Below are 10,426 nucleotides of genomic sequence, written 5' to 3'. Positions count from 1 at the left end.
GGTTGGGTTTTTAATCCCCTGGAGATAGCAGGGCCTGTATCCCAGATTTATAATGACACATTCAAATCAATTTTTGAATGTTTTTCTTCAATTCATATGGCGACGAGCAAGCGTCATAAACTGGCTTATTCCTCTATTTTATCGAGAGCCAAGTCCTGGGTTGACCTTTTCCTTTTTTTTTTCCCCCGTCATGAATAATCGGAGGCCTTGTGGGAAGCAGGCTCTCGGCAAATTTAATTGCAGAAAACAGAACTGAGTAGTTACTGCTCATGCAGAAGAACAGATCTAATTTAAACACACAAAAAATATATCACTTCGATGATCCCTTGCATTCACCCCTAGGTTCATTCTATATCCTTCGAATTTAGGTTTCTAATGGCTTCTGACCACACGAGCAATATAAGTTGAAAGGTTTCAGGGAATAACATCGTATTCCAGCTTTCCATAGCTCAGTCGGTAAGAGCACCGGTCTAGCAATCCGGAGGTCCGGGATTTGAATCCCGATGGAATCCCGTTTTCATTGCTTATTTTCATTTTATTGAAATTACTACCATGTTTTAAATTACAGTAATTTCTGTAAGTGAATACCGAAATGTGAAGTACAAATCGCTCGTAAAAAAAAAAAGAATAAAGGTTTACACAATATTATGTATGCAGTATGTCTTTAGAATTCTTCCACCCTTTTCCTCTTTCTTTCTCTCTTTCAGTCCTTTCTTTCGTTCACCTTCTTTCTCTCTCCCTCTCTCTCTCTCTCTCTCTCTCTCTCTCTCTATTATCTCTCGCTTCGTCTACTTATCTAGTTACATTGACGCATCAGAATTCATAAGGAAGAGTCTGGAAAAAATGAATGTCTAGGGTTTATGTATATTGTGTATTTTCCTTTCATAATTGTCCGTAAAATGAAAATTAACAAAGAAATGGTCACAGTCGCACAATGATTGTAATAAGATTGTCGTCAGACAAAAACGACGTTTTGTCAAAAACACGCTGCTGGTATAGAATACCTTTTTTTTTTCACCTCCATGTCTTGTCAGAATACGTTTAAATCAAACAATGCCATGGAGCTCTATTCCACAGTTAAAGTGGAATTCCAATCCAGTCAAAAGTTAGTCTGAAAGGAAAGTGTGAAATTCTATAAGCACAATAGAGAAAATTTTAACAAAATTGGATACCAAATTTGTATAATTATGAAACTGTGAAGTTTCGCTAAGTTTTGTAAAACAGCTGTCGAACAGTTCAATAAGGATATGCAAATGAGTGAGCTTGCGATGTCATCAGCTCACAATTTTTCCATTGATCGTGTATACAAACTGACAGAAATTCAATTTTTCTGCTGTAAAAGTGTTAAACATAATCTTGTTCACTTCAAAATCATGATCTGTGAGATATGCATGTAATAGCATTTGAGACTACGGAGCATAATTGCTTTTGAACAATAAAAAAAGCTGGAAATTTCAAGAATTTGTGTACAAATCATATGGCAATTTTTTGAGGCAATGTCATCATCAAATCACTCATTATATTATTCCTATTGACTGTTCAAGAACTGTTTGGGGAAAATAGTCGAAACTTCGAAATTTCATAACATCCTTAAATTTTATCCCAATTTGATCAAATTTTTACAATTGTACATCGAGACTTTTACTCTTTCCTTTCAGACTATCAACTGGTACAGAATTACGAACCAAAAGTCCATTCACCATGACATCCAAGTATCAGCCGCCAATTTTTAAAGTTTTGAATATGTTTTGTTTTATTGTGTATTTGTAAAAGAATACTTTGCAAGGCTGTCTTAATGATGCCTTTTAAAGACTACAATGATGCGGCATACACTGTAGTTGAACGGCACAACGTGTGTTATGGTCAGTTCACGAAGGGCATGCACTGAGCAGGTCACTGAATACCTTCCAATCCTGCGGGGCGCATACATTTCATTCCACGCGAATCAAAACTCTATTACATTGTACAAAGAAATATGTGGTTCACTCTGTCGCGGTGTTCGTTTCGGGGTGTTTTTTTGTTTTTCTTCATTTGTCTGTCTGTGCGATGGAGGGACTATTTCATGTATACCCGTTGACGAATGAACGTTTAAAAAGGCCACGAGTACGGACGAAAAAAGTGGGGGGGGGGGGGAGGGATAATGGGGAGGACCACTATACGAAGGGTGGGGGAATGTATAGCTTCCACTGCCACTAGACAAAAGAATTTCGCAAAAGCTCGTGTCACCTCGCAGTAAGTTTTCCTGTTGTTTATAACATGACACATAATATTGACTGAAAAAAAAAAAATCTGCTCTGAACATCGTCACATCTCTGGTTCAGTGGTACATACATCGTATCAGCTGCCTCGAACCAGACTTGATTTTTCCTGTTATCTATCTGTAGCTTCCTTTCCTCATCCAATCCAGCCACCATGCACTCAAAGCTCGCTCCAGCTGCGGATGATGAGATCCATCTTGTCATAGGAAGAAGATGTAGTGTGATCATCTTCATCGCGTTCCGTATCTATAAGTTTTCTCTCCGAGAAACTTTTCACACTTACAAATCCTTTTTCATCTATAATCTATACAAGTCTGGTTAGCGACTCTCATCGATATAATTAACGCACTTTTTCCCGCTTTCACATACTTCACACTTCATCGTTTGCGTCTTTTTCGCGCAGTTCTTTAAATGACGTCTGCTCCGTAGCCCCGTACGTCGTGTGCGGCAATTCCGCGCCCACATCGTGGCTGAGACGATCATGTTGATGGAGGTCGTGATGATCAAATTTTTCCGCTGTGACCTTGCTCGACCCTGAGATGGAATATGCTGCCACTGCTGCGTGTTCGGATGTCGGCACCGCAGTGGCCCCCTCAGGGTGCCTCCTGCTCTCCGGTATCTGGAAGTCGGGCCTGTAAGCCACGAAGGACACGATAGCGGCAAAGACGACCAGGCAGATGCCGTAGGCGTTGGCGAGGTGGCCCGCTGGCACGATCTGGTTGTAGCTCTCACTGCAGGACGGAACAAGGATAAGACTAGTCAAGCACGCACATGAACAACGCAATGCAACGGTGACGATCATTGAACTCTTTGCAATATGACAAGCACGGCTGCAAAGCAGAAAAAAGGCGGCTAGACTGCGGCTCCAAATAGATCTATTGCCGCTATCTACGCCTATACGGGCAGTTGAAAAGCTAGTGCGGGGTACAAAATTGGTGGCCGCTGGCCGCTCAAGACAGATGGCCATTTTCCACAGTCTTTCGACCATGAAAATGACTATAGTTTGTGTGTGCGTATTTGCATGTTCTGTACCATGTTCTTCATATCTGGACAGAGGAGAAAAATCTCTTTGATCTGGACTGATAACCTTGCAACGTCATTAAAGGGGAAATCCAGTCTAAATGCAAGTTAGGATGAGAAGAAAGAGTAAAATATTACGAGTTCAACGGTAATATTTTGATCGAAATCGGATGAAAATAAGGAAGTTATGACGTTTTGAAGTGTCACTAATTTTTCAACAAAAAAACAAAACAAAACAGTTCTTGAACGGTCAATACGAATTTGCAAACGGCAAAGTAAGCATGTCATCCCCTCACAACAACCCTCACAACCTGCCATATAGTTTTTGTAAACAAAATTTTGACATTTCAAGTTTTTCATTCAAACGCAATTATGCCCGACTGAAGGCTTAAATCCTGGTACGTCTAACTGATCACTATTCTGTAAGCAGGGAGGTGTTACAGAGATGGAGTGGCAACTCTTCGTAATTCATGCAAACACATGTTTGGGTTCAAGAAGTTACAATGGATGTTTAGCATTCCACTACGCTTTGAAGTCATGCTCGGCACCGCTCAAGTTGTAAGACGAAGTTCGGAGACGAAGAACGCATTTCACCTTTCGTTGAATTACAAGCTTTATTTCACTGCAAAATCTTAAATGAAATACTTGAATTGATTTAGAATAGTTTTGGAAGGAATTCAATTTTATAAACATGTATTTCTAGTTTCTTCGTAATTCGCAAATCGAAATGAAATGAAAATTAGGCCCTCTTAAAAACCTAATATTTTTCTATAATGCACACATTTCCGCATGTTAATTTTCTATCTTTTAATAAGGGATATTTTGATCTTTCAAATAAAGTACTCCTCTAAAGCGTGGTTCCACCGTGTTTTTAAACTATTTGCTGTTAAAATTGTGAGTTTTACACTGCATTTTGATTCGTTCCTCCAATTCAAGGTACACAAATTCAATGTTGCCATCACATTGAAAGAGAGAGCGAATTGCAGTAGGAGCAAGTATTTCCAGATGTGAGAGCGCTAGTCCCGATTATTGATGCTATCTTTTGTCAAAGCACATGGGTAACACCTGTAGTTGAACGCATAACTTCTTGGCGGTGCCGCGCATGACTTCAAAGGAGAGCAGTAGTTGCCTCTCCTTCTCTAGCACCTCCCTGCTCTAAGTATTTCAACTAGATAACATCATGTTTCAGACTTCAATGACAGAAACACTGAATTTTCGTTTGTTTGTTTGTTTGTTTGTTTTGTACATGATCAATGGAAAATTGTGAGGTTATGACATGGTTAGCTCACTCATTTCCATATTCATATCCACTGTACAAGAACTGTTTTGCAGAAATAAGCCAAACTTCAAAATGTATAACTTCCTTATTTTTCATCCGATTTCAGTCAAATTTTTACCGTTGAACTCGTAAGACTTTACTTTTTTTTATCAGACTAACTTATATATTGGACTCGATTTCCCCTTTAACTGCCAAAAAAGTTGGGAATAAGAGCTCCTTGAATCACGGGCCTTGGCTTTGTATTGACTAGGGTGGCTACGAAAAAAAAAAAAAACCAAAACCTTATGGTACAAGGGAACATGGAGTAATGTTTGAATATTGCCGTGTTACATAAAATATTGTGGTACTGCTACACGCTCGAATCGGAACTTACACGAAATATATCGCCATCTCATTGGCACCCGTCACGCAGGAACCTATGGAGAGTGCAAATACTAAGAGTCCAAAGAAGGCATGGTTGGGAAGCAGCCGATCCTGCCATGAGCGATCCAGTCTCCTCAAGGCTACCGTCATCACAATCCCGTATATCCACTACAAGCAACAAACGAAGAAGCAATACCAGTATACTGTACTAGATGGAAATTCAGTAATTCGGAGCAAAATCGACTAAAAATGTTGTTCTCTATCTATTCAATGTTTTTACTGACAATGTTCTCTGTCAATTCATATACGTAAAATGGAGTAGTACATACTGCAGTTCAATACAACGATCTTAAAAACCAGTGGTCTTGAGGATGTATGCCCCGGGCATTTTAAACAACAAAAACAAAGTATTTCCTACGTGATTTAATACGTCATTGTGGTGTCTGTCACAGAGTAAAATACACAACAACAACGATAGAAAAGATGATGTCATAGATCGATGAAAGCATTCATTTAAGCTGAGATGAGAATTACAACATAGTGAATACTTAGCCTACCTGACCAAAGAAGAGAACAATGGTGCCCATGCCAAGCCAGCTGTGGAGTGAGTACATGTCCTTTCCAGCCAATTCCGTGGGTCGTGAGTCCTTGCAGACGAACGCCGCATGAATACCGATACCAATCAAGATGATCACGATTGATTGTATCGTGGCGTGCACCGCCTTCTCGCCGACGTACGGAAGGCGAAGTCGGTGACACACACGGAACGACAGAATGCCTAGGAAAGAAGAAGAAGATGAAGAAGAAGAAGAAGAAGAAGAAGAAGAAGAAGAAGAAGAAGAAGAAGAAGAAGAAGAAGAAGAACAACAACAACAACACACGCACACAAATAATATTAGATACGGGACTTTATAGAATGCAAACTCTTATCGATTGATAATGTCTAAACATCATGTGCAGACGCCTTATTCAATTTTGAACTTTTGTCACGAAAAAAAATAGTAAGGAATAGTACTGGTATACTGGTGAATATTGACTGATGCTGGAATCTTTTGAGAACTTGAGATATGTTTTTGCTTTAAACTTGTTTCCTACACTGAGTTCTCGTTATGATAAAAGATTATTATCGAATGATAACACGATGGTAATAGAATAATAACGAAATAACTTATGAATATCCAACGTGATGTCTACGTTGTTTCAAGCGAATATTTGTTGACGATCAATCAAAAAAGTAGTTCATCACATCAATAACACAGAGATTCAAATTGCAATCCAAAATCCATGCAATGTATAGGCCTAGAAATGAACCATCAATAATCCAGGTTACTGTTTGCCATTTTCACCATCTTGCACATTAATGGACGCTTGTTGGGTATAATCATCTAAGCAGTATGCCGTCAATATTTTAGTTTTCATTCTTTTCCCATTCACATTAAGCCTATGGAGTCTCTATATTATACAGACTCTGATCCTCATTGTTCGGAATTCAAGCTAGTAACAAAACTGTAAAGTGAGGATGAAAACATTCTAAAGCCACTGCTCAGGGCCTCGACTTACCTTCGGCATACAGGAAGGCCATGCCGATGGTCATCAGGAGGTAATGGTAGCCACCGATGCCGCTGCGACACTCCCAGTCGTAGCCGCCTCCATGCTCCGACAACCATGTAGCGATGAGAATGACCCCAGCCAAGCCCAGGACTTGCGACAGGAGGACGAGTGTCCAGAAAAGTGCCTCCATGGTGACATGAGAGGTCAGAGGTCGCGTGAGATGCTACTATCCCCCGTGTGCGACTGTGTATACCTTTACGAGCAAACACATAGAAGTATATCATATAAATCAATTGCCATAACCGATTTATTAATTCATGAGTATAGTTGATTTTTCTCATTTAAAACGAAGGTGATGGTCTCTGGTAACTTAAAGAAAATATAACAAATATGAAATATAAACACATCCCAGACTTGCCCGACTTAGAAACAACAATTGTATGTACGCTTGAAGGATTCCAAGTATTTGGCTAATAATAACATCTAACTACCGGTTTCATTGAAAAAAAAAAAAATTAACAATGATTATGTTATTCTTAAATCTAACAGCACAAGTAAACCAACCACTTTAGGGGCGCATCCAGGAAAACTGTGAAGAGGGGCGCTTTTGCAAAATGAAAGGGGGCGCACGCCCCCCCCCCCCCATTTTTTCTTTTCACTTCTTTTGTTTAACGAAAAATAAAGGGGGAGCGCGGTGCACCCCGCTTGGATATTGCCACTGAACTTGATCAACACTACGCAACGTCATGGTAAAAAAAAAAAAATCCACATCACTCTTGCTTCGTCCATTCTTGTCGAAGACTGGCATGATATCCTTGGATACCCGATCGGTGATGCAACAAAGTTTGCAAACTACCATTATTGGCGAAAGCTCTAGCTCCTCCCTAAACATTAATATCAATGATAATAATGATATTAATAATAATACGTGTAGTAATCATTACAATCGTCTCCATCATCAGCAGATCAGCACACCGTGTTGTCTCTGGCATGAGTTAGGATACAGGCCTTATCATAATTGCTACACCACACCATGTCAAACTTACTTGAATGGGGATGAAATATCGGCTGGAATGTTCTTTCAATTATGAAATATTGTAAGTGTCCCTTGCAATTTCCTGAAATCTCCGATAGCATTTGCGTCACCTTGTTAACGTATATAGATGTAGAGATATTCTGCTGCACGGAATATTGCTTTTCACGATTTTTTTTTGTACGACAATTAATGATTGCTTGCAACATGACTGAAACAGTTTAACACAACCCATTGGATTTCGTTCCTGTAAAATGACCAACGATATTTTTGTTAAGACGACCACTTCTCAATTTGATGTCAAATTGTACATGTAGTAACTCAATAAGCATTTCTTGGACTCATTACAGCCTCGTAACGTTCAACATAGTTAGCCCTCGGGGATGAATAGTTGAATATTATCATTGTAACAATCTCGACAGATGAATTCCCGATCCGAATCTTCCTCTTTCTCCACATTTTTCCTTATACATAGGATCTACGCGTATATTAGCTTGCAGTTATGTACATGCATGCGTCTTTATACTCGGATCCTGTTCTACTTCGAGTGACATCATGTATATACGAAATGACCATTACCCGATACCCGCGCCGCTATCGCAAAGGAAAGTGCAACGATACATTATGATTATTATCATTATGATGTCATCACAACAGTCAACAGGAAATGGACGGTATAGCCAGGTGCATACTACCTGCTCGTGTTGCCAAGTCCCTTTCTAAACGTCCCCCTCCCTTAGCCCTCCCCTCGGTCCATATGCCTTTCCGTAGCCCCTCCCTCAAACCCGGCACCGTCATAAAACAGAAGGACAATTGCACGAGTTCAATCCCCTAAAATGATTTCGCCGAAACCAACACCTTTCGTTCATGACCCACTTTAACCACACTGTGACATGAATATAGTAACACTTACGATGATGACTCTTGTCTCAGCAGTACTCTGGAAATGCATGTGACGATACAGTTAAAGGCCTATCGATAAATTGAAGTTAAATTCCAAATGAATGGATAGAAACAAAAATGCCTAAACTTGTCAAAATCCCCTTCCGTGTTCGTATCACAGAATCGGAAAAATCAGAAACTATAAAGAAAAGAATGTTACAAGTAGAACGTTTTAATTCGCTGTGGTGTTCTTCTAGTTTTACCATCCTATCATGCCGATGACCATGTTATTTGTGTGTTTATATAACTCGTATAAGACCTTTCTGCAATATCATACCACAACGCAATGATTAGCATGTCTTGAAAGACAATCTGAAGCTATCTCGTACGCAAGAAAGTAAGTACATTTAACCGTAGTATGCACTACAAATTTCACAACATATCACAGAGTGAAACACAGTGGTGCATAACAAACACTGATCCTTCAGAAATTAAAGCAATACACAAATTATCTACTGCTCTTGTAGATGATACTGATTGATATAGAATCAACATAGTTGAAGTCTGAAGAGGTAACAATTTAAATTCCACTGATGTACCACGGTACACTTGGTCATGATTAAGTTACACTTTTCAGACTTCACAACCGAAGTCACGAAGTCAAGATGAAAAGCTTCGTCGGTACTGTGAGCATGGTGAGTTCAATCAATATCTACAATTAGCGCTAAACTAAAGAAGTTTATCCAACAGCTCAGTACGACATCACAATAGCGAGTCGGATGAGAGTACAGTACTTTGTGTATCAACACTTACCCTCTGTATAGGAGTTTTACAGGCCGTGTGTGAGAGAACATGCACCCCTTTGTTGTGGTCGAGAGGAGTTTGAAGGGCGGTTTCACAGGAAGTATAGCAAGTGAAATTCTATCGCGTTATCAGCTACAGGCTTAATCCAATGGAACTACTACACGGCAATTACACGACCAATAGTAGGGTTAAATCCCTTGAAAACCGTTTCACACTCAGTGTATTTTCAAGCCAGTGACGCATAGTGACAATACACACTCTCGGGTGTATTAGAGTTCGATTTGTTCCTGAGAATGTAGTATCTCGCAAAGAACAGGTCTGCGTGTATCAGCGCGATTTATCGCAAAAAGTTAACCGGCGACCTTTCGTGATCCTGTCGACTTTTCCGACCGCGATCCCGGCGGAGTTTACGTGACAAAACCAGTGTTTCTAGCCACCGGAGAACGTGCAACAATCTCTTCGCTTTTGCGACTGGGGGTTTCACTAACCCCGGAGCATTCCAAATTTCAAAGTTCATCCAAGATAAGGGTGACGTTCCCACAATATGTAAAAAGCACTTCGGTGATGGAGTCAAGGAGAATGATCATAGAATCTTACCTTATGGCAGATCATTGATTTGTGCAGCCCTTCTCATCTGCTTCGGAAGAATTGCGTAACATAGTACTGTGATCTATTCTATCACCTAGCAGTGAGACTCCGAGTAATGCGCCTTTCGTTGGGGGTATTAGAAGGGAAGTGTACGAGTGCACGGAGCTGAGGGACACAACGCGCACGCATATAGCCTAAAAAAACTCTCGGTCAACAGTTCCCCCTCTCCAAAAGTAAACTTTGTTAATTCACAGGGTACTTTTCTATTGTCACTACATAGTCGTACGTTATGCTAAACCTGTTTACAAAGCACGCTATAGGCCCTACTGTCACTGTATGATAAACGATCGAGGCTTGATGTTTGCAAATCTTGCCATCTATAGACTTGGACGAGGATAATCAAAAAGAACCTCTGTGGCTTTGAGGGGGAAACGTCAAGGGAAGAAATCCGACAGAACACACTGTGATAATGACAGTAAAAAAATGATAGTGATAATATGGAGAAACCTAATAAAAGTGACACTTGTAGTTTATAAAAGTGTTTTTGAATTCCCAATTTTCTTTAATCTGTTTAAAGGTGCACCGATTTAACTCTCTCCATCTTTCCCTCTCTCTTATAATTTATCTATATATTTATCCACCTATCTA

At 39.9% G+C, this 10,426-nt stretch overlaps 1 protein-coding gene across 1 annotated transcript; it reads right to left on the bottom strand.

The window, feature by feature from the left end:
* Positions 1–861: 861 nt before the first annotated feature.
* Positions 862–6,674, bottom strand: LOC140243755 (transmembrane ascorbate-dependent reductase CYB561-like). Its single transcript, XM_072323422.1, has 4 exons — positions 6,481–6,674; positions 5,478–5,698; positions 4,931–5,088; positions 862–2,989 (listed from the first exon to the last, which is right to left on the bottom strand). Exons 1-4 carry the CDS (start codon positions 6,659–6,661, stop codon positions 2,629–2,631), a joined length of 921 nt encoding a protein of 306 aa, XP_072179523.1. The 5' UTR covers positions 6,662–6,674; the 3' UTR covers positions 862–2,628.
* Positions 6,675–10,426: the final 3,752 nt, after the last annotated feature.

Source organism: Diadema setosum, chromosome 20 (genome assembly GCF_964275005.1).
Source record: "Diadema setosum chromosome 20, eeDiaSeto1, whole genome shotgun sequence".
NCBI classification, from domain to species: domain Eukaryota; kingdom Metazoa; phylum Echinodermata; class Echinoidea; order Diadematoida; family Diadematidae; genus Diadema; species Diadema setosum.
The sequence above is the reverse complement of the archived record's forward strand: the minus strand, read 5'-3'. Positions and strand labels throughout refer to the sequence as shown.

Coding starts and splice junctions, on each gene's coding strand:
- LOC140243755 (XM_072323422.1), bottom strand. CDS start 6,661: ATGGAGGCACTTTTCTGGACACTCGTCCTCCTGTCGCAAGTCCTGGGC. Junction 5,699..6,480: donor GGCCTTCCTGTATGCCGAAG/GTAAGTCGAGGC, acceptor CTTCTTTCCTAG/GCATTCTGTCGTTCCGTGTG. Junction 5,089..5,477: donor TTGTTCTCTTCTTTGGTCAG/GTAGGCTAAGTA, acceptor TGTTGCTTGTAG/TGGATATACGGGATTGTGAT.